Genomic DNA, 26,648 nt, shown 5'->3' with positions numbered 1-26,648 from the left:
AGGCTCTTGTCCTTGGCAGCCCTCCCTCCGGTCTTGGTCCTGGCATAGCTCCTGGCACCCAGGGGTATGGAGACCTTCCGGGCAGCTCCTTCTTCCCTCCCTGCTTCTCTCCCTCCCACAAACATTTTTGAGCACCTTTTATTTGCAGTGCTGTACTGGGCACTGGGGTGTATGCTGGATATGAGCAGCTGCTCCCCCACCAGTCTGCTGGTCCAGTGCTGGATGTGGACAGGTGGACCCAGGTGTGCTGGCATAGGGAGGATGGGGAGTCTGGGAGCTCAGAGGATGAGTTCCTTGCAGGGCCCATGATGGGTGGTGTGTCAGTCTCTTTTGGCTGCTGCAACAAATGACCCTGAACCTGGTGGTGGAAAACAACACAAACTCATTGTCTCACAGCTGTGGAGGTCAGAGGTGTGACACAGGTCTCCCTGGGTTAAAATCAGGGTGTGGGCAGGGCCGCACTCCCTCTGGGGACTCCAGGATGAATCTGTGTCCTGACCTCCTTCCAGCTTCCGAGGGTGGTCCACATTCCTTCCCTGTGGCCCTTCCTCTGCCTTCAAAGCCAGGAATCCTCTTACTCCCCACTCTGTTCTGTTTTCACATCCCCTCTCCACCCCCTGCCTCCTCCTTACAAGGACCCTGTGAGCACACAGGGCCCTCCTGGATCATCCGGGATCACCTCCCCAGCTCAAGACCTCAACTTAATGACCCCTGCAGGGTCCCCTTTGCCATGTGAGGTCATGTGGTCACAGGCTTCAGGGATCAGGACAGGGACATCTCTTGGCATCATTCAGGTTCATCTTCTCCTCCCCGCTCCCACCAGCCTCTTCCCCTACTCCCCTCAGAGTTTCCAGAAAGTCATGTTTCTCTCTGTGCTTTCTTCCTTCTGCCTTCTGCTCAGCACAATTCCCCCCTAGATGTTTTCTCATGTTTTATGGAGCAGTGACAAGTGCCGGTCCAGGAGGCAGCCAGTTCAGCCATTTCTCTTCATCTGTGGGATGGGGATGAAGACTGCCTCCATCTCAAAGAGTTGCAGGGATGATTTAATGAGCTTGTAGGTGTCAAATGCTATACAAGATCTCTGATATCAAAATGTTAGATGTTCTGTCTCTTGTATCATTGCATTACATGTTGCTAGGGTTGTGACATTTTATCCTGATTATGACCTATTAGCTGTTCTCAGCCATCTCTTCATTGGGCATCTCTTTCTCTTGTCTGCCCAACATCTAGAAGGACATGGGGGCACCTGCTGCCTCAGGTCTCATCCTCACCCCTCCCCTAGGAAGCAGAAGGAACACTTCCTGCTTGGACTGACTCCACAGCTCTCCCAGCCCAGCACTCACAGCTTGGGGCTTGGTCCATTGGCCATGGCCCTTTCTCTCCAAGATGGTGGCCCCCTAAGACCAAGACCCCATAGGATCTCCTATGGGCATCCTCGGATTGGCTCTGGCTGCATATTAGAATCACCTGGGGCTTTTAGGACTTCTGCTAGCTGAGCCCCACTCCTTGGTTGGCCTGGGGATAGGCCATGGCAATGTATTTTTACAAGACCCCAGTGATTCTTCAACTTTGGAGTGCATCACAGTACCCTGGAGAAGTTGTTAAAGCATAGATTGCAAAGTCCATGCCCAGAGCTTCTGATCCATTAGATCCAAGGTAGGGCCTGAGAATCTGCCTTTCTAACACATTCCAGGTGATGCTGGCCTGAGACCACCCACTGAGAACCACCAGGCTAAAGCAGAACCCGGTAACTCCCAGATACATACCTTAGGAGAGACTGTTAGAAAAGTCTGGGAAAGAAGGAAGCATTTGCATTGAGTTGGGTCATTTCCTTCTCCTCTCAAATGTCATCTCCTTAATGACCCTGCAGCCAGATTGTTCTTGGGTTACTGTGACCTTTACATTGTTCCTTTCTGAGTGCCTTGATCCCAATGACTGCATCTACCCATACTACAAAATTCTTGAAGAGTCAGGGCTGATTTGGCTTCTTCTCTGGCTCCATCACTACTTCAGGGTACTTAGAGTTCCCCAAATGGACCATTTACTCTGCTTAGAGCCCTCCTGCATTTTCTGGAGCCAAGCAGGTCCCCTCTGTGCCCCCAGGGAACTCACTCCTATACCTTCTTCAAGGCCAGTTTTCTCATGATTTCTGAGCCCCACCCCTGCTCTGAATTGCACCCCTGCCTGTCTCCTTTATAGAGCGGGGTGTCCCCATCATGATGTCGCCACTTGGATCTCTCGGCTTATTCCTTCCCAGTGTTGCCAGATTGGCACAGATACTTGGTTGCGTGTGAATTTCTGATAGAGTCATGTTCTAGTATACGTGTGTCCCGTGCAGTATTGGGCAAGCCCCCACTGTTTATGTTCACTTATGCTTCCCAGGGGCCAGATGCTACCCCCCGGGTTCCATGTCTGATTTCTATTACCACGCCCCTTGGAACCTTATGAGTCTCTGCTATTAAAACCTTCGCTTTTCAGAGAGGGAAATGGAGACATGGGGGAGATTTTAGACAAATATCTTGCAGAAATAAATGTCTACGCCTTTTAAACAGGAGAGCAGGCACTGGGATCTGACTCTGTAAGTGTTTGCAATGAACTGAACCCCTCAAGCCGGACAGGAAGGCTTTGAAGAAAGCCTGGCTTCTGGCTCAGGGGAGGCTGGCTCACCTGTTAGGTGCCACGTGAGCACTTGCCCTGCAGTGAGCTCCCAGCTCACTTTGTTAGCCAACTCATCTTTCAACGAATGTCTTGTTTGCCCTTGGTGGCTCCTCTGGAAGCCACCAGTAGGTTAAATATCAGCTCTGAGCTATCATTGCTTGTGAAAACACTCTAAGAACACTCCTAAGTCCTTAGGTTCTAGACCATTTCCTAAGGGGTTAGGAAGGCCCCACATCATCACCAGGCCTGGCAGGCAGTGTGGGTCTTTTTACCGTGGGCAAACAATACTTGGGAGGTCACGTGGGGACCACAGAAGATCGTATATGATTCTATTTATATAAAATATGCAGAAGAAGTAAATCCCTGGAGACATCAATCAGATCAGTGGCAGCAAAGGGCTGTGGGAGCAGAGGGGAGTGAGCAATCCTGAACCTGGGGTCTGTCTTTGGGCGAATGAAAACGCCTTGGAATTAGGTGGAGGTAGTGGCTGCATAACATTGGAAATATACTAAATGTCACAGAACTGTTCCCTTTAAGATGGTTAATTTTAGGGATGCCTGGGTGGCTCAGTGGTTTAGCGCCTGCCTTCGGCCCGGGGCGTGACCCTGGGGACCCGGGATCGAGTCCCAAGACCGGCTCCAGTCCCATGACAGGCTCCCTGCAGGGAGCCTGCTTCTCCCTCTGCCTGTGTCTCTGCCTGCCTCTCTGTGTGTCTCTCATGAATAAATAAATAAAATCTTTTTAAAAAATGTTAATTTTATGTCACATGAATTTCATCTTAATTTAAAAAAGAGAATAAAGGAGAAGTGGTACCCCCTCCCCCGCAGCAGGTTTGACGGGAAGCAAGGACCAGGGTGCTCCAGAGGGCGCCTGACCTCAATCAGGATGTGCCACTCTAGTGGCAGTGGGCACACGTCCGAGTGTGTGTTCCGGAGGGAGCAAGCTGGCCACGTGTCAGCGTCCCTGGCAGAGGTCCTCCCCACAGGGGGTGGGGGCCTCGGGGCCACACGCTCAGCCCCAGATCCCAGGGCCCCGCTTCCTGAAACCGACAACCTTGGGCCAAGATAGTGAGCCCTGACCAGTGGTGTTCCAGTCCACACCCGCCCAGCAGCCGTGGAACCTGGAGGGAGCCTGCAGAAGTAGGTTAAGAAGGAGCCGGCAGCCAGGAAGTAGGGACGGTGAGTGTAGACATCTCCGTCCTAAGCTCCACTGTTGCGCATGAGAGAAGTGAGCGCCTGAGCCTCTGATGTGTGTCCGGAAAGAAGGCGGGTCTGACGCCACGGAGCCCCGCACACACCTGTGCTCGCTTGAGTCTACAAACGCAGGATGAGGGAGGCAGCATCATCCCCATTTTGCAGATGAGGGAATTATCATCAGAGAGGTTGTCACTTGCCCAGGGTGACACAATGCCCAAGATGACATGCTGGCGAGCGGAGCTGGGCTGTGTCCCGGGGGGGTGGGGGGGGGTGAGGGTAAACTGAGGGCTTGTGCCTGTGAGCACGCATCCAGTCGTCCGTTCAGTGGAGCGGAGGGCACGTGCCTGTCCGCATTTCCATCGGCGTCCTGCTCCCTGATGCCGGGCTCTGGTCCCCGCCGCACTGGCGGCAGGCAGAGGCTAAGAAGCCGGATCGGCCTGATGGATCGGCCTGGGAAGGCATCAGGACGCAATAATGCTTCCACGCCTGGCGCAGGGCTTCTCACCCTCGGCACTGCTGAGGCTTTGTGCAGTCACACTCTGCGCGCCCCATACATGTAGGATGCTTGGCAATGTGCCCGGCCTCTGCCCACCAGGTGCCAGCACCCCTGCCCCCCAGTAACGGCCAAACAGGGCTCCGAACATTGCCAAAGTCCCCTGGGTGCAAGGCTGCCCCTGCTTGAGAACCCCCGATTTAAAGCACATAAATGTGCCCCGCAGGAGGTCGGCCTATTCCTGGGGGACACAGGACTCCCCCAACAGGCAGCATTGGGACTCGTGGGCCTAAGAGTTAGCTGGGGGGCGGACGTGAGGTGGGGTCTGCTGTAGCCCTGTTGAAAACTGTTGCTCGGGGATGCCTGGGTGGCTCAGCGGTTGAGCGTCTGCCTTCTGCTCAGGGTGTGATCCTGGGGTCCCAGGATTGAGTCCCGCATTGGGCTCCCTGCAATGGTGCCTTCTTCTCCCTCTGCCTGTGTCTCTGCCTCTCTCTCTCTCTCTCTCTCTCTCTCTCTCTCTCTGTCTCTCATGAATAAATGAAATCTTTAAAAGCGATTAATTAAATGGGCAGCCTGGGTGGCTCAGCGGTTTAGCGCCACCTTCAGCCCAGGGCGTGATCCTGGAGACCTGGGATCAAGTCCCACATCCGGCTCCCTGCATGGAGTCTGCTTCTCCCTCTGCCTGTCTCTGCCTCTCTCTCTCTCTCATGAATAAATAAATAAAATCTTTAAAAAGCGCAATTAATTAAATAATTAATATAAAAAAGAAAACCATGGGTTTCATCCTGACAGCAGTTAAATCTATCCAATGTTTCAAGCATGGTATATGTGTAGGGGGTGGGGGTGGGGCAGGGGACTGGACTTATGATTTTGGGGGTCATTCAGACGCTCTGTCAAAAGTGAGTTGGGTGTGATCGTGGCCACAAAGAAATGGCAAGACCTGGAACGGCCAGCTGGACAGGACCAGAACCATGGGTGGTATGAACAGGAACTGAGTACTTGATTTGGCGTGATGAAACCAGAGCTTAGGAACAGAAAACAAAACAAAAAAGCACAAACAGAAAAAAACATTCTGTCTTACTTTGTGATGCACGTTTCTCTTAAATTCTGACTTAGGAGAGCTCATGAAAATTGGGGGCACCCGTTGAATGTGATCACGGCTGTGCTTGGTTCCTGGTTGTGGCACAAGGGGCAATGACAAGGAAGTGGATGTGGTTGGCAGAGCATTTCTCAGCACCAAGGCATTTGGGAGACCCTGTTGGGGATGGGTGGCTGGCACGAAGGACAAAGGGACTTTGCCATCTCTACTCTAGCTGAAGGAAGGGGTTGGCCATTGCCTTCCTCTGCTTCCTCCTTCCCAGTGCCCGACAACCTGCTGGAAAAGGAAAAGATGATTATCGTGTCCTGGGGGATCAGAATACCAAGAATCACTTTGCAAAAATACCTAGCATTTTCCTGATTGAACTCTTCTGTGCTATCATGTCTTCCCATGGCCTTCGGGCTTTTCATATGGCTGCTTCCCAGGCCGGCCAGATACCCAGAACTCAGCTGGGTTCCCCACCTTTCCTTGGGTTATTGCAAATGACACAGAACAGGCTGTGATAGCACTTATCCTCACCAGGGGGCTTCCCTACAGTGTTGTACTTACTTGACCGAGAATCCCGGAAGTTCAAGATTGGGGATTCTAAATGTGCTCGTTACTGCCCTGCTCTGGCACTTCTGTGCATTCCAGTTCTGTTCAATAAATTTGCTTAAAAACAGATGAACTGGGGCACCTGGGTGGCTCAGGCAGTTAAGCCTCTGCCTTCAGCTCAGGTCCATGATCTCAGGGTCCTGGGATGGAGCCCCACGTCGGGATCCCTGTTCAGTGGGGAGCCTGCTTCTCCCTCTGCTCCTTTCCCTGCTTGTGCTGTCTCTCTCTCAAATAAATAAAATCTTTAAAACATAGCAAAAAAAAAATATGCGTCAGTAGGAGCCGACCACTGGAAACAACCCAAAGATCCATCAAGAGTAGAATGGACAAATAAATTGGCATAGACTCCTTCAGTGGAATACTGTGCAGCCATGGAGATTAGGCAGCCATCCCTGCGTGCAAGTCATGCATGAACCTCTGACACCGCTGAGTGGAAGGAAGCAGGCACGGGAGAGTAGGTATTGCTTGTTACCACTTATACAAGGTTCAAACCCAGCCCAACTCACCTATTGTGACTGAGATCCTGACAGGCGTCACCCTTCTCCCGGTGGGTGGGTAGCACGAGTTGCTTCTAGGGGCTGCTAATCTCTGTTTCTTGATTTGGAGGCTGGCTGTATGGGTCAGTTTGTGAGAATTTGAGCTGTACACTTAAGATATGTGCACCTTCTCTGTGTATGTTATTCTCTGAAAACAACGCAGCAGTACAAAATTGCAACTCGCTTAACAGAAATCCTGCTTTTTTCACAGATTGGCGGACAATGTGAATCGAAAGCCATCGAAAAAGAGAAAACAGTTGTAGCTCTGTCACCGAAGGAGGCCAGCAAATGCCACAGAGAGGATTTGGCCAAAGCGTTTTATGTAAGAATTGAATTTGCCTTTGAAGCCGGTATGGGAAGGCTTTTAGCTTCAGAAGAAAGCAACACAAATTTATATCATCGTTGCTAGAAAATGCTACTGATGTTGAACTGTTCCGCTATCCCACGTGAACTATCATCATCATGGTTGTCAGTGGAACCAACTGTCATGGGGCCCTTGCCAGAGGATGGGCACCTCCTGAATCTCCATATCCTTGTTTTCCTTACTCAGAGACCCAGAGAACATGGTAACTCACCCCCACGGTTCCAAAGGAGCAAGTGAGACCTGAGTCCAGGTGGTCTGACATGAAAGCTCCAACTTTTAATCACCCACGGTTTACACACTTCCTCATTTATAATCTGGGGTGTTTGCAATTACTGAAACCAAATTCTTACATGTTTCTCAAGTGGATTTGACTTCCTGGCCTTCCAGTGCAAGGCCATAAACACACACACTGTCTTCCCTCCATGAAGCTCTTCTCTGAAGCTAAAGAACATTGCTTGCCTTCTGTTTTTAATTTACTAGAAGAACACTGAGCAAACATAGTGATGTGTGTGTGTGTTTACTCATAATCCACCACACTTTGGGGAAGCAAATAAAAATCTACCAATAAAGGGGCCTATGCCACAATCTCAAGACGGTTGGGAAATTGGTGTTTCATGCCAGCCTTTTCTCTCTCTCTCTTTCTCTCTCTCTTCCTTCCTTCCTCCCTTTCTCCCTTCCTTCCTTTCTTAGAGAAGGTGTGCAAATGGGAGGGAAGGAACAGAGGGAGAGAGAGAATCCCAAGCAGGCTCTATGCCCAGCACAGAGCCCAACAAAGGGCTCGATCTCACCATCCTGAGATCATGACCTGAGCTGAAACCAAGAGTCAGATGCTCAACCAACTGAACCACCCAGGCACCCCATCATGCCAGTCTTTTCTTGAGAATAATTCAAAAGTCTGTTTAAATTCAAGTCCTCCTTATTAGTATTAAGGGAAGGAAATAGTCTTGCCTCACCTAAATGTCTTCCCTTGTCTACCAAACATGCTTGGTTTTCTTTATTGAAATCTAGAGATCCGTTCAACTTTCCCTGTCACCTCTTTCACCAGGTACAGCTTTCTTGTTGCCAACTTTTTAAAAACAAGGACACCTTTGCTGCAACCAGAATAGCAAAGTTACCTTACATAATTATCAATTTAATGATAGTTTCTGTAAAGAGCTTGAAATTATATCTGGCACAATGTATGTATGATATAGTAATTTTAGCTGTTGCTTCTAAGGAGGGGCCTTTTTTTTATTTTTATTTATTTATTTTTTTTTTATTTATGATAGTCACACAGAGAGAGAGAGAGGCAGAGACACAGGCAGAGGGAGAAGCAGGCTCCATGCGCTGGGAGCCCGATGTGGGATTCGATCCCGGTTCTCCAGGATCAGGCCCTGGGCCAAAGGCAGGCGCCAAACCGCTGCGCCACCCAGGGATCCCGGAGGGGCCTTTTTTATTTTTCCTTTTTAATTTTTAATTATGGTAAAACATACAATGTAAAATTTGCCATCTTCACCATTGTTGAATGTATGATTCACGTTCTATTTTTAATTAGGAATCCCCATACTGTTCTGTATCACAGCTGTACCATTTTAGGTCCCCAAGGCCTATTTTTTTAAAGAAGAAAATATAACTGTTTCTACCTTTCTGGAATTCCTGCTACAATCTAGCTTGTTGAAATATAGGGTTGGGGTTGTCTCTTCTGCTATAATTATAGGGCAGAAGTGCAGTCCAGTTGAGAAAGAACTGGACTATGGGTTTTCCTTCTCTCTCTGTTCCTATTTGCTTGAGGTCTTTGAACAAGTTCCTTCTCCTTTGTGGCCAGCCGAATTTTCTTGTCCATTTTGGAAGTGGCTGGCTTTCCAAAGTGGGAGTTCTGTGCAGTGGCTCCCTGGTCTTTCAGGACCCATCGGTGAGTCTGTGCTTAACTGTGTCCTTCCAGGTGGACTTACGAAATGGGCTGTCCGAGTTCTCGGTGTTGCAGCGAAGGCAGGTCCATGGCTGGAATGAGTTCGTTGCTGATAATACCGAGCCTGTGTGGAAGAAATATCTTGTCCAGGTAGGTGTCATTCCTTGACATTAACTGGTGTAAGCCAGAGAGGGTGGAATGGTCATTCATTCTTTAAATATTGGTTGCGGGATGTCCTTGGACCAACATGGTGGCTGTATACTACAAAGATTAGGAAGTTTCATGCTCATTCAGGCTAGTTTTAGACAAGAGGGATGGCCATGAGTAGATCACTAACTACCCAGGCAGCCGTGATCACGAACAATAGCTGTTACATTCATAGAGGGGTTTTCACATGCTGGGCACCATACTGATCCAGTAAATAAGGAAGCATTGACTTCATCCTCCTCTTAATCCTCATTTTGAGATAAGGAGGGTAAACAGAGAGGTTGAAATATGTCCCCCAGGCTGTGTAGGGTTGCTAGATTTAGCAAATGACAAGCAGAATGCCTTGTGAAATGTGAATTTCAGATAAATAGAGTTTTTTTTTTTTTAGTATAAGTATGTCCCAAATGTTGCATGGGACATAATTATACCAAAAAAATTCCTTGTTTATCTGAAATTCACTATTAACTGGCCGTCTTACAGTCTGTCTGGCAGCTGGAGCCTAATGTCACATGGCAGTAAGTGGCAAGCTAGGGAATGAAGCCAGGCAGCTGGCTCCAGAGCCCCCACCCTTCTTGGCCTCTACACTTGGTGCTGGCACCATGCGGAATGGATGGCACACAAGTCGGATGCCTGGAAGCCACTGGGAAGAGGAGGGAAAAATTGGAAATGCACATGGCTGCAAGTTCTGGTCTAGGAGTCAGCACCCCCACCACCTACCCAGTATCCATTCAGAAAGCCCCAGGTAACAGGCTGACTACCCAGATACCTGAAGTCATTCAGACTGCCCCGGTTTCCCCTCCTGGCCTCCCTCCTGTCCCTGCCACTTGTCTCTTTGGTCTGTGGTTCCTGGGCTTCAGCAGCCTTCCTAGTGGCTCTGCGTTTAAAGCTTCGTGATTGGTCGGTTGAGGGGCCAGTCACAGCCCTCCTTGCAGCATCCTCAAGCTCTGCTCTGGGGGCCGGTCATCCACTCATTGGTCAGGTCTCAGCACACCGGGAGGTGTGACTCTTTGACGCATTTGGCACCAAAATCAGCTTCTTGGTGCACAGGTGGCTCTTGCCAGCCCGAAAGCTTCCCGGAATCCCAGGATGGAAGGAAGCAGCAGTGGCTCCTGGCAGCTGGAGTTCAGGGAAGCAGACCACACAGGCAGTGGGGACGGCCTCCCTTCTGCCGCTGGGCCTCCGGGATGATCAGTTCCTGCCCTCGGTGCCCCTTCCACCAGGAGGCTCTCCCATTTCCCCAACCGTCCTCCTTCCTGCCTCTGCCCTATTAAAACTGCCACAGACACCAGCCAGGGCCTTTGCAAAAATATCTCTTACATTTCCTAGAGCAGGGAACCTTCAGCACCAGGCACTGCGCAAAGAGCAGCAGCCAGACCAACTTCCTGCTTTTGGGAAACAGACAGCTGCGTGTGTGAGCATGGTGGGGAGAAATGAGTCAGCACAGCTGCTAGGAAATGGCCGTTCTGTTTTGGGCTGCATGGTCGGGGGAGCCGTTTGACTGATGCCCAGAGGGGGTGATCTTGGAGCAGAGACCTGAATGAAATGAAGAAAAGAGCCATTGGGGGTCTGGAGGAAGGATGTGCAGGAGGGAGAAGTGCAAAGGTCCTGAGGCAGAAGAGGCCGGACACATGTGAGGATAACCGAGCTTCAGAAGGTGGCCTGGAGAATCCAGGTACCTGGTGCGTGATGCATGTTCAACCCTGTTTGTACATCCCTCACCTCATTTCTCTCCAACCGGATGGCAAGTCTGTGATGGGCTCGGGGCTGAAATGAAATCCTCTTGGCTCTACTGGACTGAGATGTTCTTCCCCTCTGTACTGCTAGGTTGAATAGTGTGCCCCCAAACCCATGTTTACCTGGAACCTGAGAATAGCACCTTATTTGGAAATAAGGTCTTTGCAGTTGTGACTAGTTCAGATGAGGTCATACTGCATTGGGGTGGCCCTAAATCCAATGGCTGGTGTCCCTGATAAGAAGAGGGGAGACACATGGAACACCCTTGGAAGGAGAGGGCCACGTGACAACAGAGGCAGAGATAGCAGGGGTGTGTCCCAAGCCAGGCAACACCGGGGACGGCTGGTCGCCACCAGGAGCTGGAAGAGGCAGGAAGGATTCTCCGCCAGAGCCTCCGGAGTCAGCATGGCCCCAGGAACACCTTCATACGGGGTTCCGGCCTCCGGAGCTGGGAGAGAACCCGCCTACATTGTTGGAAGCCCTCAGGCTCTGGTCGTTTATGGCAGGCCCCCTTCCCGGAGCTCGCGTGTCCCCCTGCTCCTGGACACCATCCTCCCTGGATTTCCGAGGAAAGGGTGCGGCCACCCTGCAGTGTGAGTGCGTGGCCCGGAGCACTGGGTGCAGCCCCCTCCCTGTGCGGGCTGCCCGGGGACCCCCCCACCCCGGGTCCCACCATCAGGGGTGGTCGGCACCGAACTTGGGACTTCACTGGCCAAAACCTCTTTTTTTTTAGATTTTTCATTAGAGAAAATTTCAGAAACATGCATAAGTAAAGGGGCCTCCGAGTGGCTCGGTGAGTTAAGCATCTGCCTTCGGCTCAGGTCATGATCTCAGGGTCCTGGGACGGAGCCCCTGCTCCTTGGGGAGCCTGCTTCTCCCTCTCCCTCTGCCCTCTACCCTGCTTGTGCTTGCTCTCTCTCTCAAATAAATAAATAAAATCTTTTACAAATATATGCATAAGTAGAAAGAATAAATAATATAATGACCCCCACATACCCATTATCTTTCTTCAATAATTATCAATCCTTTTGACCCACTTTTATTCCTCTCTTTTCTTTGCAGTATTTCCAAATTCTAGATATTGAATCCTTTTGCCATCTATACTTTGCTATGTATCATTAGAAGACATTTTTCTCTTTCTCTTTCTCTCTCTCTCTTTTTCTTTCAGATGTGACAATAATACTCTTGTCCCACCAATACCATTGTCACTTCATGGCCTGGTCCAGTTCAAGGTCCACAGTCAGTTTTCCCCACGGGCCTCAAAGACACCTTTTTACAGTTGATTTGTTCAAAGCAGTGTCTGAATAAATCCTACCCCCGGGATCGAGTCCCATGCCAGGCTCCCTGCATGGAGCCTGCTTCTCCCTCTGCCTGTGTCTCTGCACCTCTCTCTCTCTCTCTCTCTCTCTCTGTGTGTGTGTGTGTGTGTGTGTGTCTCTCATGAATAAATAAAATCTTTGAAAAAATTTTTTTTAAAAATCCTACCCCTCACTTTGCACATTTCAAGTTTCAGATATGATCACAGAAACATTGTAGCTAAGAAAGCAAAATGTCTTCAAGTTGCTCAGTCTTGAGAATTCAAAATAGATGCTGTGGCTAACTCAGGGCTGCTGGTGAACTGACCACAAAATGTCCTGTCCCTCATTCAGAGGAGATAAAGCACAGCAAGTCTGGGATGGGGAGTAAGGGGCACTAAATCCCTGCATGCACAACACTGTTGTGCTTCTTTTCATGAATCACACATCTGATCACATTTCTCTTTTTGCCTTGGCTGCTAGGAAGCTCAAAGCCAAATGCACAGCTGCATTTTAAACCACTGAAACAGGACTTGTATATTGATATGTTAAGTCCCACCTTGATCCTGATCTTTGGTCTCCCGTCTCTCTTCTGTTTTTGTGTGTTTGTGTTTATGTTTCCTTTCAATCATCTGTAACATGAGCTACTATGTAATAGATCTGTGAAATGAGGGAATAGATACATAAAGCAACCAAGTAAAAATCCTTTTGGGAAGTTTCTATGGGGCCCGTTTTCTCAGGAAGGACATCATAGGAGCCCTCCAAGGCAGTTACAGGAGCAGGTTGGTGTAATCGAGGCACATGGTATTGGGGAGCTGGCATGGCAAAGGGGGCCCAGTGGCCATGCTGGAGCAGAGCTGTCAAGCCACCAGAGGGGCCAGGTCCTGCCCTGGAGTGTCATGGAGACATGGCAGGGTGAGACCAAGAACTCCAAGTCGGGGCTGGGGCTGCTATCTGGACAGGCAGTGTTGGATGACACCCACCCCCCACCCCCAAGAAACTGCAGGGGTGGGATTTCGGGTGGAAGAGAACCATTGGCTGGGGTGGTCTTTCTCCCTAGTCCTGGGGTCACGTGGCTGGTGCCAGCCTGGAAGCCTGGCTCTGAGGGAAGAGCTGTGTGATGGGGACCAACTAGAAGAGACCCCACCACAACCCTGCTGCCCTGTGTTCACTCTGCAGTTTAAGAACCCCCTGATCCTGCTGCTCCTGGCATCCGCCTTGGTGAGCGTCCTCACGAAGCAGTACGAGGACGCAGTCAGCATCGCCATGGTGAGTGGGAGGGGGGGGGGACACGGGGTCCCAGCCCCCACTGCCAAGGGGCTTGCGGAGTCTTTGCCCCTTTCAGCATGCAAGGAAAATGAGTTTGGCTGGGGGGTGGGGGGGTGGGGAGTACAGCAGAAAGAAAGGAAAGCAAATCCTCATCCTTCTCTGCCGCCCATGGAGGTGTGCTGGTTCATTTTGCCATCACTGTTGGTGGATACTGGGGTGGCTTCTAGTTAGTTCTTTGCTATTATAGTGAATTCCTTTTCTATGACCCCTGGGTTGGATTTGCTGCATCCCCTCTGTGCGTGAGGAACAAAGAGCAAACCATTTGCAAGCCTTTGTAAGCCATTACCCAGAGGAAACCACTGAGCACCTTTTTAAAAAGAGGTTTTTTTATTTTAAGTGAGAGTCACATGATTTAAAAATTTGGCCATTTAAAAGTGTACAATCTGGTGGCATTTGGCACATTCATAATGTGCAACCACCACCTCTAGCTAGTACCAAAATACTTCCTTGCCTTAAGAGGAGACCCCTCCCTATCCCCAACACTACCTCCATCCCCTTCCCCTTTCTCCTCCTCTTTCCCCTCCCCCTCCCATCTCCCACGCCTTCCCCGCACACTTACCATCACCCCTCCTCTTCTCCCTCCCCATCCCCCTCCCTTCCTCTCTCCCCTCCACCCTCCCATCCCCCCTCCCCTTCCCCCTTCTTTCCCCCTCTCCATCCCTCCCAACCCATCTCCCAGCTCCTGGCAACCCTCACTCTGCTCTCTGCCTCTATGACCCATGTAGATATTTTATATAAATGAAATCATGCAATATATGACCTCTCATATCTGGCTCCTACTGAACACCTTTTGATGACTGTCATTCCTGCTTCCCTCTATCTGTCATGTGCTCTCTTAAAATACAAAAACCTCCTTCCCTAAAGTGGCATTTGCTCCTTTGTTGAAAAGGCGGAAGCTACATCCAAACCTTCTGATGTGGAATGCTGTTTACAATATGTTGTGTGCAAAGGTGGTTTATAAGACAATATGTCTGTACTCTAGGATCCTGTGTTTACGTCTATGCAGAAAAATCTAGAAGGGTGCCCTAAAACGTGAACCTGTGGATGCCAGAATTTGGGATGATTTTTCTGTTCTTTTTCAGGGGGGTGGGTGGGAGAGGGCTCATCTGTTTCAGAAATTTGTCTGTGCCTGTTTTGCAAGAAGAAAGGAAATTTATTTGGAAAGGTGAGGTGCTGTGCCCCGCCTTCCATGGGCTCATTCACCCACTCACTTGACAGCTGGGTGCTGATATCACCTTCCCCCTTTGCTCTCTAGGCTGTCCTGATCGTGGTCACTGTTGCCTTCATCCAGGTGTGTAATTACATTTCTGAGGTCTTGGTCAGGGTGACCTGGGTGTGCCGGTGGCTCTGTGGGGTTCCCAGTCTTGATTATCGTGTTTGATGTCCTGCCTGCCAGGAGTACAGGTCAGAGAAATCCCTGGAAGAGCTGACCAAGCTGGTTCCTCCTGAATGTAACTGGTAAGTCAGAGATTCCCTGGAACTTTTTGGTTCATCAGAGGAGGAGCCCATGGGTTGATGAGTTTGGCAAAAGTTTGGCAACATTTGTGTCTCTTGTAGTGTGATGGAGGAGGACCGTGTCTTTCCAGGGGTTGGGAGACCTGGCATCTGCCCTGCCAACAGATTACTCTGTGTCGTTGGGCATGTCCTTCTACTTCTCTGGGCTCAAGTCTCTCGTCAGAGTCTAATCAGGGAGCCTGGGCTGGGGCTGTGCACAGATGGTGGGAATGGCTTTGGGAAGAAGGCGGTCCACAAAACCCGTGGTAGGGTGTGCAATGCTGTGCCCATTTTTCCTATGGAGGGCATTCAGAGGTTGCATTAGATTCTCCGAGAGGGGATGAGAGGATGAGGGGCTAGAACAGGCCAAGGCTCCAGGCCGCTGGGCTGCTGGGTGAGATGACACAGGGATGACCTCCAGCCAGGTGCCCCGCCGCCCCGCCAGCCTCTTTCCTGCCCGGACATTTCCACGGTGCCTCCTGTTATCACACAGCCCTCACCAAAGATGTTTAAGAAGGAGGAAGGAAAGACAAAACCTCAGTGCTGTGTGATAGAACTTTCTGGAATGTTCTGTAATCCATGCTGTCTAATACAGCACCACTACTCACACAGGACCACTGAGGAATTGAGTGTGGCTGGGGCTACTGGGGAAGTGAGCTCTTCATGTTCTTAGCATAAATAGCCAGTGGGGGCTCGTGGGGGCCGTTCCCGGGACAGCTGAGGCTTAGAGCCGCTGCTGGGGCTGCCGCCCCTGGGGAGGAGATGACACACACACAGGAGAAAGTGTTTGGGGCCTGGCTTTTTCTCCACATAATTTCTAGTATACCAGTAATCCACATGCTTTTCCTCCTTGTAGAAATAATCTGATTTCAGAAAAGGTCTAAGTCTGCACCCCCTCCCTTGACTAGCTCTGCTGAGGTTGCTTCGGGGCCATGTGTCTTTCCCAAGTAAGCACGTGTTGCTCAAAAGTAACTGAAAGTATCTCACGATCCGAGGGGCTTCATAAGGGTTTAAACGTATAGTAACTCTGTTTTCTGAACGATGATGTTTGGGGAAATGCCTAACATATCTTTGGATATAAATGGCACAGTGGTGCCCCATGGCTGCAGATAGAAAGATCTGGTGGGATGAGTCCCGCCTCTCAAGGAGCCAGGGAGCGAGGGGCGTGTGTGTGTGTGTGTGTGTGTGTGTGTGTGTGTGTGTGTGTGTGTAATACAAGGCAGAGAATAACGAGTAACAGAGACAAAAAGAGGATGATGTGGAAGCGCAAGAGAAGGGGAGTCAATTCTAGAAGGTTCACCGGGGTCACAAAAAATGTCTGGGCTTAGTAAGTAGACGAACAAGGCTGTCAGAAATCCAGATGTGTGATGGGTGATGTCATCATCTGAACAAACAGAAACATAAGCAATTTATGTGACTGATGATCTGATCTTAAGTTTAAATATCAAATCTTGGCCTTTCAGGTGAATAGTATGCATTATTAATGTGCCCGGAAGTCATTTCTAAAAGATGATATTATGTCAAGCACAGCGGTGGCAAGCAGGTTGTTAGGACTCAAAGGGCACTGAAGATAGGCAGCCCCTTGTCTCGGCATCTGAGGCCTGTTGTACAAGCCAGAAGAAACCCCTGCCACGCAGGCCCCTCCTGGGTTCCCCCCATCCTCTGCCCTCAGTACATCTTAATTGAGCATCTACTGTGTGCCAGGAGGAATGGTGCCAGGGTTACACAGATGAGCAAGAAGGGAAGGCCTTGGCCTTCGGAGCGCTCACGCTTGTACCAGGGGAGACAGATAACAAAGTGAAGGGGCAAGAGGACTGTGGACTCTGGCAGGTGCAGGACAGCCAAACAGCCCCCACACACACACACACAGCCACAAAGCCACAGGAAAACCACCCAGAGATGTATCAGCAGTTGCTGGAGGAGTGGGACCAGCTCTGAATAGCTGGTGATCCAGCTGCCCTGATCTGACATTTGAGGAGGAGCTGGTGTTTCAGTTGAGACCTGAGGAATAGAAGGAGCCGGCCATGGGAAGAACTGAGGGAGCAGCAGGTGAATCTCTGATGGGTGCTCTTGGCTCCAGGGACAGCTCAGCCACACAAAACAGAGAAATTGTATCGTCTCATGGCAAGGGATTTGAGGTGGGAAGGACAGCGTGGTTGGTTAGGTTGAGAAGATGCTGAGGACCTGGTCCTTTCATTTCTTCACTTTGCCATCCTTGGCTTGTTGGTCCTGTCGTCTGGCTGGATCCCCTCGAGCTCCTGACACCGGCCACAGCTCCAGGCATCAGAGCCAACAAATGAAGAAGCCACACGCACGCGCATCTACGATTTATGTGACTGATGATCTGATCTTAAGTTTAAATATCAAATCTTGGCCTTTCAGGTGAACAGTATGCATTATTAACGTGCCCGGAAGTCATTTTTAAAAGATGATTTTATGTTCAAGCACAGTGGTGGCAGGCAGGTTGGTAGAACTCAAAGAATGAGGAAACCTCTCTCTCGAGCCCGCAGCAAATGTCCACTCGTGTCTCAAAACCCAGTGTTCTGGAACATGCCTGTGCCTAAGCCAGTCATGGGAGAGGGCGGGATCACCCTGACGGTCTCACTGAGTCAGGACCCACTCCCTAGAACAGACAGCTGTGGAGGGAGGGGTGGATATCTGAACAAGAGTGAGTTCCGTTAACAAAGAAGAGGGAAATGTCCTCTTCAACTCCAAGGTTAGCAAAAACCTCGAGAGTAGAAAGAGCTGGGTGTGTTTGAGGGCTGGGTGGCCTGAGAGAGGGAGCAGCAGGGATGAGGGAGGGGGGAGGTCCAGCTCAAGGGGGCCTTAGCAGGGCCTTCGGGATTGAATGCAAGGTCATTGAAAGTCATTAGAGGTTTGGAGCAGGAGGGAGCTGGGATCTGATTCTTGCATTTTAAGAACTTTCTGGCTACTGTGTAGGTGACAAATTGAAGGGGGCCAGAGGTGGGGCAGGAGTGCAGCTGGGGCTGCAGCATCCAAGGGGCGGGGGGACGTGTGGTGGGCCAGCAGGTGGAGCCTGTGCATGGAACCGCATGCATTGTTCCTGGCACTGCTGTGAGGAGGGCTCCTGGCCCACTGGGAAGGAAGGTCCCAGGCTTCTCCCGCACTTACAATGCTCCCTACCCACCCACCCCCCATCAGCTCTGATGAGGCTCTTCCACACCGAGGGCTGGAGATGGCTCTCCGTTACCAGAGTGGTGTCTTCTCTGAGGACAGAAGTGCTGCTAGCTCCTGGTTCCATTAAGGAAGCTTTAGAGCTTCTGACCTGCCCCTACGGAAGCTTCCAGAGGCCATGTGGCCCTGCCTTGTTTCAGGCAGGGTAAACAGTGGTAGCCCCATTTTTTCAGATGAGGCCTCGGATCTCCCAGAAGCCACACACTTTTCCAAAAGTCTTCTAGGGTATGAGGATTTAAAATACAATAAAACCATAAAGGCACAAAGGTTTGTCCATAAGTGAAAGAGGAAGCGTGATTCTCTATTCTTTGCTCAAACTTATTAAAGTGTGCAAAAATGGGATGTGATCAGCGTGCTTTTGCTTTCTACCATTTCAAATGCAGCATAAGAGAAGGAAAGCTCCAGCACCTGCTTGCACGAGACCTGGTTCCTGGAGACATTGTGTCCCTCTCGATCGGAGACCGCATCCCTGCAGACATACGTCTCACCGAGGTGAGAGGTCCTGAAGCCTGGTCTGTGCGATGTGCAGACACTTAGCTTATTGGAGGCAAGCATTTTCTCTTGCTCTCTCTCTTGCACTCTCTCTCTCTCTCTCTCTCTCTTGCTCACATACACACACACGTGTGCTCATACATGCACATACATGCACATACACAAGACATGAAATTAGCAGCCAAGCTAATTTTATCACAAGGCCCCTCAAATTCTATTTCATAAATTGTTTATTCCCATTTTCAGTAAAAGCCTAACAAAGTTTGGCTACGTGAGTTTCTGGTTTACAGCGACTACAGTAGCAAATTGTTGGAGGTGTTGGAAATTGGGGGGGGGGGGGGACTCTGGGTTTCACATCCTTGCCCTGCATCTCCCAGCTGTGACTTTGGAAAGGACCGGCTATTCTGGGCCTTGGTTTCCTCATCTATGAAAGGGGTCACCATTCGTCTTACCTTGAGGAAGTAAGACCTGGAGCTGCTCAGCCCAGTGCCTAGTGTGACATGAGTGGTCACCACATATCAGCAGTGGCTTCAGAAGCCCCTTCCCTGCTTCTTCAACAGTCCCTGAAACAGTTTTTAAGGCCCTGGGTAACTCTGCATTTCCACGATTTTTCCTCCTGCCCTGCTTAGGTTAAATTCAGTTGTACCTGCTATTGACACTACAGAATGCTTTCTTCCGTCTCCCCCTTGGTATTTTGCAATTCCACTGAACAATCAATAGCTTTGTTTATTCACAGTGGGTTATTTGTGTCAGCTATTAAATTCTGAGATCCAGGAGAGCTTTATGTGGAGTTGAAAGTCACTTAGGTCCAGGAAACAACAGGTTCGTGAAAGTTCTCTAAGTTAGTAACCCAAATACTAGGCTTTTTGCATCGTGTGTGAGGGTCACAAAACATTCTCTCTTCCCATAGTTAAGACAAAGGCCAAGGCCTGGGGGGGAGGCTGACCTGGACTAGCCAGGAGAGCGGGGTCACTGCTTCTTCCTTCTCCTCTCCCACTTCTGACATGAAAAGGGTATTGAATGGGATCTGTCAGGGCTCCAAGTAATGCTTTGTCTCTGAGGTGGGAGATGGCGGGGTGTGAGGAGACAGGAAGAGACTTGTCTGCACATGAGCAGGAAGTGACCAGATTGCCTTCAGGCCCAGCCACCTCTGGGTGGTCACTGGTATTGTGTGGCTTCTGTGCTTTGACCATTTTCAGCCACTCACCCCCTCAGCTGACATGGTGCCTGGGAGGTCACCAGCCACTCCACTCCCTTGTGCCCCACTCCAAAGCCTGCTGCTGCGGATCTGATCTGACGAGAACATCAGACTGTCATAATTACAGCTCCTGGATTCAGTCAATAGAGGGGTTCCCTTTCCACTGTTGACTTACTGTTTTTATTATGGGGTTACCTAACCATGAACAAACATAAAATTAGGTACAAATTCCATGTGATTCAAACTTTATGCAACTGTAAACCTCAGCCAGATTTTCCAAGTAAGTACAACTTACCCCAATTATCATCATGTTCCATTAGACAGTGTTTTCTGGAAACTAAATCCCTGCCTGCCAGGGGGATGTGGTGCTGATTTCTGTTGCCTGTGGTCTGTGATGTTGGCAGCCAGTGGTGCTAGGTGACCTTCCCTTCCCATTTCTTCCTTCATCGTGTTAGGAGCTCCTCCAGGTAGTCCTTTGACTTTCCCTTGATGTCCTGGAGATAAAAAACAAACACACATGATCAGTTCATGGTTGTTTGACTGTGGTTAATAGAGTAAGAGAAATATGTAGGCTTCAATGGGCCTCTCTTGCCTAATGAGACACTGGAAATGGAGCTTCCAGAACCAATATGGTGGCTCCATCACGGAACAAAGGACCAGGGCTTCTTCCAGTCCCCTACTCTGACCTCCTGAGGGTGTGACCATCCTTTTAATGCTTGTAACATGGCTTCTGGAGCCACTCTTACAAAGGCCCAGGTAGGGAGAAAGAAGATGCCAGAAGGATAAAGAGGGCCTTACAGTTCAGCCACCTTCACAGAACTTACCCGAGACTGTCAGTGATTTTTACTTATGTCCAGTTGTCCAGAGGGTAGAGGCTCTGTGAGCTGTAAGGGAAGCTGGGAAGTAGTATTTGGTGGGGGCACATGGTTACCTCCAACTCCCAATACCATTCCCAGTGGGGGTTCTTTTAGGAAGAGGGGGCATGGACATTATACAGGCAAGGGGTAGCCCTTGTCATCCTTGGGGACTGGGCTCCCATGGCAGCGTGCATAGTGGTAATAGATAGTTACTGAATTTTTTATATTTGAATGTGTAGAGAACTCACCAGCCTCTATTTGAATCATACTGATCTCACTGTTCTCTTGTGAGTTCATAGAAGATGGCTTTTCTAATTTGGTCTACTGTGCTTAAATGGCAAAGTCCTTAGGGGCAGAACTCAGCCTGGACCCCTTCTATGTTCTGCACAGTATCTGGCACAGTTCTGGCTACAGGAGACTCACCTCTTGAGTGGTACCTACTGGGTCTGTGTCAGTGTCAGTTTTGCAAGATGATTCAAGAGTGTAGTTTCTGGAACCAGAGCCTTGGTTCCCATGTCTGCTCTGCAATGATGTAACTGTACTTGAGCAAGTTACTTAATCTCTCTGTGCCTCAGTTTCCCCATGTGTAAAATGGAGAAACCAATAGCATCTTTCCTGGAGAGTGTGGAGATTAAGAGATAGGCCTTGTGAAGTGCTTGGCACAGAGCGTAGCACATCCTAGGAGTTCTGGAAATGGGAGTACCTCCCTCTTCCTTTCTTGGTACGTGCGTGCATGTGTGTGTGTGTGTGTGTGTGCGCACATGCACACGTGTGCTGTGTCCATGTGTGGTTTCTGGTGTTAATGTAACCTCGGGCTGTTACTGAATAACCTGGCTCAGTGATGCTCGAAGCACATGGATTGAATGGGAGTCTCTGAGGTGGGGAGGATGTGGCATGTCCAGAGAAAGGCACAGGTGCTTTGAGAGGTATATTCTTTTTTAAAAAATATTTTATCTATTTATTTATTCATGAGAGACACACAGAGAGAGGCAGAGACACAGGCAGAGGGAGAAGCAGGCTCCATGCAAGGAGCCCAATGTGGGACTCGATCCCAAGACCCCAGGATCACGACCTGAACCAAAGGCAGATGCTTAACCACTGAGCCACTCAGGTGTCCCCGAAAGGTATATTCTAAATTAACCATTGCTACAGTTTTTTCTAATGTTATACGTTACATTAAAATTTTAACTAACATTAAAGAAGGTATGAGATGTTTTTCAAGAAGGGCCACACATTTAAAGCTTGTTCAATTCCCAGAGGCCATGTTCTCATACTTGCTCCTTGATTCTGATGTGCTCCTTGTTATCTGTTGGCAAATGGCATTAAGGTGCCAGATACCATCCTGTGCTTTTTCTGGTCATGTGTTTTTGTGGGATTTTTTATTATGGCAAAATTTAAAAAACCAAAAAACTTTGTTACATTCTAAGCTGTGATTTGGATTACTTCTTATTGGCAGAAAATCCTCATGAAAACAGCTATAACTTTATGGCAGCGGTTGATGAGGGCAGCACAGTTCTAGACAAACTAGACATCAGAGACATTTCTGGAAGACACCAGTTCAGTAAAAGCAAGTACATCTGTGCCCGAAGTAGCTGGGTACCAGCAGATCCAGCTGCTCTCCAGAGGCCTCTCCTGGGCCACACCTCTGTTCAACACCATCAATGCCAAATCAATCATTTTTATCAGTTGGCAAGATGACAGTGATTTCTCAAAGCCTAAAGATTGTGTTCAAATTTAAACACAGATGCAAGCTTTCTTTAATACACCCACAAAAAATGTCTGAGGTTCCTAAATTCTCTATGAAACTCAGGGACTAAAAAAAAAAAAAAGAAACTCAGGGACTTCTCAGTTTGTGATTTTAATATCAAGGATGGTCCCAGGGAATCTGCTTTTCTTCTGCCTAAGACTGCCAACACAGTCTTAGGAGTTTGTTCAGGAAAAAACTTCATTGGATCCTGACTCTGGGAAACAAACAAAAGGTTGCGGAAGTGGGGAGGTCGGTGGGGAGATGAGATAACTCTGTGACAGGCACTAAGGAGAGCACTTGATGGGACGAACCCTGGGTGTTATACTATATGTTGGCAAATTGAATTTAAAAAGACTTCACTGGAAAAAAATAATAAAATAATAAAATAAAAAATAAAAAGACTTCATTGGAATATCCTGCCAGTTGAGTATAGGTAACCTAAGCAAAAAATCCTCTACAACCCAACTCCAGGTCCCAGCAGAGGGATATTTTCTGCTTAGAGATGCATGCCAGCTATATAGATGCCCATTGGTTAGGATCCATTCTTGGCAATCAGGGGCACGATCTCATATACACAGGAGGCTTTTCCCAGTTGAGAAGTTTTAGAGGGTAAGGGTGGTCTGTTCTGTGCTTTTAAAATCTATTCTCGGAGTGAAAAGGGGAGAATCCATTGTCTTTTCCCCTTGCTACTCTAGGTCACAGACCTCCTGGTAGACGAGTCCAGTTTCACAGGAGAAGCCGAGCCATGTAGTAAGACGGACAGCCCGCTGACGGGCGGAGGGGACCTCACCACTCTGAGCAACATTGTCTTCATGGGGACCCTGGTGCAGTATGGGAAGGGGCAGGTAAGCCCCAGGGACACTGGCCACCCTCAACAGCAGGCTTCCAGCTTCAGATCTCACACTTCTCTCTCCTGAACACAGGGAGTCGTGATTGGAACAGGGGAAAGGTCCCAGTTCGGAGAAGTGTTTAAGATGATGCAGGCTGAAGAGGTAAGGGCCAGTGGGGACTTTGGTTTTCTTGTGGGCTGGGGTTTGAGATGACTTTTGGCTACTGATACCAGCCGTGCCCACTCCTTAGCAATGAGGATGTTGGGGTTAATACAAGTTACGCTTTGCATGCTTTTAAAATTTTATTTTTATGGAATGGCGTTTATTAGGATTTGGGGGGTCAAGATATAACTTACAAGCAGTAACATGCACAGGCTTTAGGGGGAGGGGTCAGTGAGTTTTTATAGATGCGCACCCCTGTGTAATCATCACTCCACTCAAGATATTTAAAAAGCCCGGCAGAAGCTGAGGGGCACTACCGGGGTCTCCTCTAACACACCCGCTGTTATCCTTTCAGACGCCTAAAACCCCGCTACAAAAAAGCATGGACAAGCTGGGGAAGCAGCTGACGCTTTTCTCATTTGGCATAATCGGTGAGTGAAGCGTCTGCACTCGGTCCAGGGCACAGAGGGAAGCTGTCTGAGCAGCCGTGGCTGTTTCTCAGAAATCCTGCTGCTGACTTGGGTGAGGACCGAGGTTTGGGATTGGTGACTCTGATAGTACCAAGAGGTTTCTGTCTTAGCCCAGACTGACTGTTAGCAAGCAGCCCTGCATTGCAATGGCTTCACCTGGGCAAGGTGTATTTCTTGCTCTCAACCCAGTCCATGGGGCACGTTCCTGATGGAGTGACTTTCCAAGGCAGGTCACCTCCAGGGACAGGGTCTCAGGCCCCTACCGCAGTATTGTCCTCCCTCCTCTAGGTCCTCAGAGGTGGGCCGTAATTCTGTTCAGCCAGCAAGTGGGGAAAGCAGGCAACAGAGGCTTGTGTGGGAAATGTTGAAGGCTTGGGCCCACGAGGTGGGGTCATCACCTTGCCTGTTCTTGATTGGCCAGAATGGAGTCACATGGCCTAGCTGGCTGCAGAAGGACCTGGGAGCTGTAGTTTAGCGGGGCACCCCGCAGGAGCTCTATGCTACTGAGCAGGCTGTGCCTCTTGACCTTTGGCAACACACCAGACAGGATCAACATGATGCTGAGGACCTAAAAGTAGGTCTTAGCCTGAATGTCCCCATGGGGCTTCCCTGGTGCCTTCACCATCTCCTTCCTGCTATCTCCAACTCTGGCTTTGATTCTGTGTTCTTCATTCTCAGCTTTAAGGATCCACTGGCTCCTGGCCCATAGCAGATTCTTAATCAGCATTTGTTGAGTGATGTGTTAATAAAGGAACCAACCAAGGAACCACTGCTCATAGCACAGGGAGTGATGAAAGGAAGAACCACTGAGGCTCCCTAAAACTAGATCCAGAGAAAGTTCGTGGGAGAAACAGGTGTCCCTCGTAGAAGCACTTTTGTTGTGCCTCTGGCCACCCAGGTGCATGAATTCATTTAACAAGTGTCTTATGACAAGCTAGATCCTGGGATAGGTTTGGGAGCTACCAGGATGTATCAAACACAGCTTCTGCCCTTTGAAAGACCCCTGGTCAATAAGAGAGAGATACCTGAACAAATACGAAATGTAAAGGTGGCAGTTAATCTGGAGTGGGAGACCTGGGGGTTATGACATTAAACTGAGTCTTGCAGGCTAAGTAGGAGTTTGCCAAATGAAAAAAGAGGGAGTTAAGAATTCCAGAGAGAAAAAAAAAATTAAAAAAGAATTCCAGACGGAAAAAGGATATATTCAAAGGCATGGAGGGGATCCGCACTCCTTTGTAACTTATGAGAGGTTAGTAAATTTAGCAGAGAGGTTAAGAGGATGTGGTCTGAAGTCAGGGCTTCCAGTTCTGTTGTGCTAGGGACAGATCCGCTCTCCCTTTCTTCCCTGGGTACCATTTCCCAAAATTCCAGTGTCTAGTCTATTTTCCAAATTTCAACTTTGGCTTTAAGCTCTCAGAGTTGGCTAAATCACTAGCTTTAATGTTTTTACATAACTCTATGTCTTCTTCCCTTCTTCCCACCCTATTTTGTCCTGAAGCCATAATGGAAGATGGGTTTTATCTTAACCTGCCAAGTCTGATCTCGACCAGTGGGGTTTTGAGGTCATGTTCCTGCTTGGTGGCAAGGAGGACAGTGACAGATTAGGGATGGCTGTCATGGACACAGGTGGGGAAAGAGGCCTATGCAATGCCATTTGTTTGCCATCCTTGGGGATGCATACTGACCAGGCATCTCTGGCAGAGTAGAATGCCCATGTGGCCCTTTGTCCCGAGGCTTCCTTTGCTCTCTCATTGTGGGGATTGGAAACTATAGCTCCTGGACCAAATTGGGTTTGCCACCTGTTTTTCTATAGAATATGCTTTACATTTTTAGATGTTTGGGGGGAAAAATCGAAGGAAGAAGAACACTTCACAACATAAAAGTTCTATGAAATTTAGATTTCAGTATTCATAAATAATGGGGTTTTTTTTTTTAGAACACAGCCACACCCATTCACCTATTGCTACGGCCTCTTTCACTATACAGTGGCCACATTGAGTTGCCGCAGAGGCCATGTGGCCCAGAAAGTCAAAACTATTCACTATGGCCTGTTGGAGAAAAAGCCTTCTGACACCCGCTCTAGAAGGAGTGCCTGAAGGAGAGTGCACTGTCAGTGCCTGCTGCTCTTTCTGAGGTAGAACAGATATCATGTAGAGGTGCTTCAAGGCCGATTGTCAAGTAGATGAAATTTGGTTTTTGCAAGTTCCAAGCCAGAGGCTCTGCAAGGTCATTGTCTCGTATAAGCCATTAGTCCTCAAGTTAATTAGAACTTAGGTACATTGGCACATCCATGACCAATCCTATGATAGGACTCAGACTTTTTTTCTTCTTAATAAATATTTCAAGAGCTACCCTAGCAGAGTGGGAGTTTTGGAACTGGTTCCGTTGATCCCTGCAGGGCCCATGGAGGAGAAACAGGGAAGCTGTCATGGGCTGGTCAATGCTTAAGAACCAGTTTTCCTAAAAAAATAAAAAATAACAAAAATAAAAAATTAAAAATTAAAAAAATTTAAAAAAAGAACCAGTTTTCCTGGGAGATGAGTGTTTGCCAGGCTCTGTGGTGTAAATACCCTCCAGTGGCCACTTTCAAACCACTCGTGTGTTGAAGTCATTGAGTGTGAGTTTGGGAAGAAATGTGCACCACCAGCCCTCAGGGGCCCCCACGGCATGGTCAGACCCCAGGGACTGGAACTGCAGGTTCACCACCCGCCCCTATTTCTAATAGAGTTGCCCCTCCTCCAGTCTTTGTATCTGGATTCATTTGGATTCCAGCTGAGATTTCATTTGTCTACTGCCACCAATTACAGTAT

At 49.1% G+C, this 26,648-nt stretch overlaps 1 protein-coding gene across 3 annotated transcripts in view; it reads left to right on the top strand.

Annotated features, from left to right (window-relative positions):
* ATP2C2 (ATPase secretory pathway Ca2+ transporting 2) overlaps positions 1 to 26,648 on the top strand; it is a 61,853-nt gene that overhangs the window by 12,753 nt on the left and 22,452 nt on the right. For 2 of the 3 annotated variants that reach the window (XM_072731408.1, XM_072731406.1), the window contains 9 exons: positions 6,788 to 6,898; positions 8,862 to 8,978; positions 13,244 to 13,333; positions 14,649 to 14,684; positions 14,790 to 14,851; positions 18,466 to 18,574; positions 23,072 to 23,221; positions 23,300 to 23,368; positions 23,724 to 23,799. In XM_072731408.1, coding sequence (XP_072587509.1) covers positions 13,331 to 13,333; positions 14,649 to 14,684; positions 14,790 to 14,851; positions 18,466 to 18,574; positions 23,072 to 23,221; positions 23,300 to 23,368; positions 23,724 to 23,799 — 505 coding nt within the window. In that variant the 5' untranslated portion in view covers positions 6,788 to 6,898; positions 8,862 to 8,978; positions 13,244 to 13,330. Of the gene's footprint in view, positions 1 to 3,578; positions 3,837 to 6,787; positions 6,899 to 8,861; positions 8,979 to 13,243; positions 13,334 to 14,648; positions 14,685 to 14,789; positions 14,852 to 18,465; positions 18,575 to 23,071; positions 23,222 to 23,299; positions 23,369 to 23,723; positions 23,800 to 26,648 lie in introns of those variants that run through there. The other variant, XM_072731407.1, reaches the window with a different exon arrangement.

The sequence above is a fragment of the Vulpes vulpes genome, chromosome 12 (assembly GCF_048418805.1).
Source record: "Vulpes vulpes isolate BD-2025 chromosome 12, VulVul3, whole genome shotgun sequence".
NCBI lineage: Eukaryota > Metazoa > Chordata > Mammalia > Carnivora > Canidae > Vulpes > Vulpes vulpes.
This window is presented reverse-complemented; position numbering and strand designations above follow the sequence as displayed.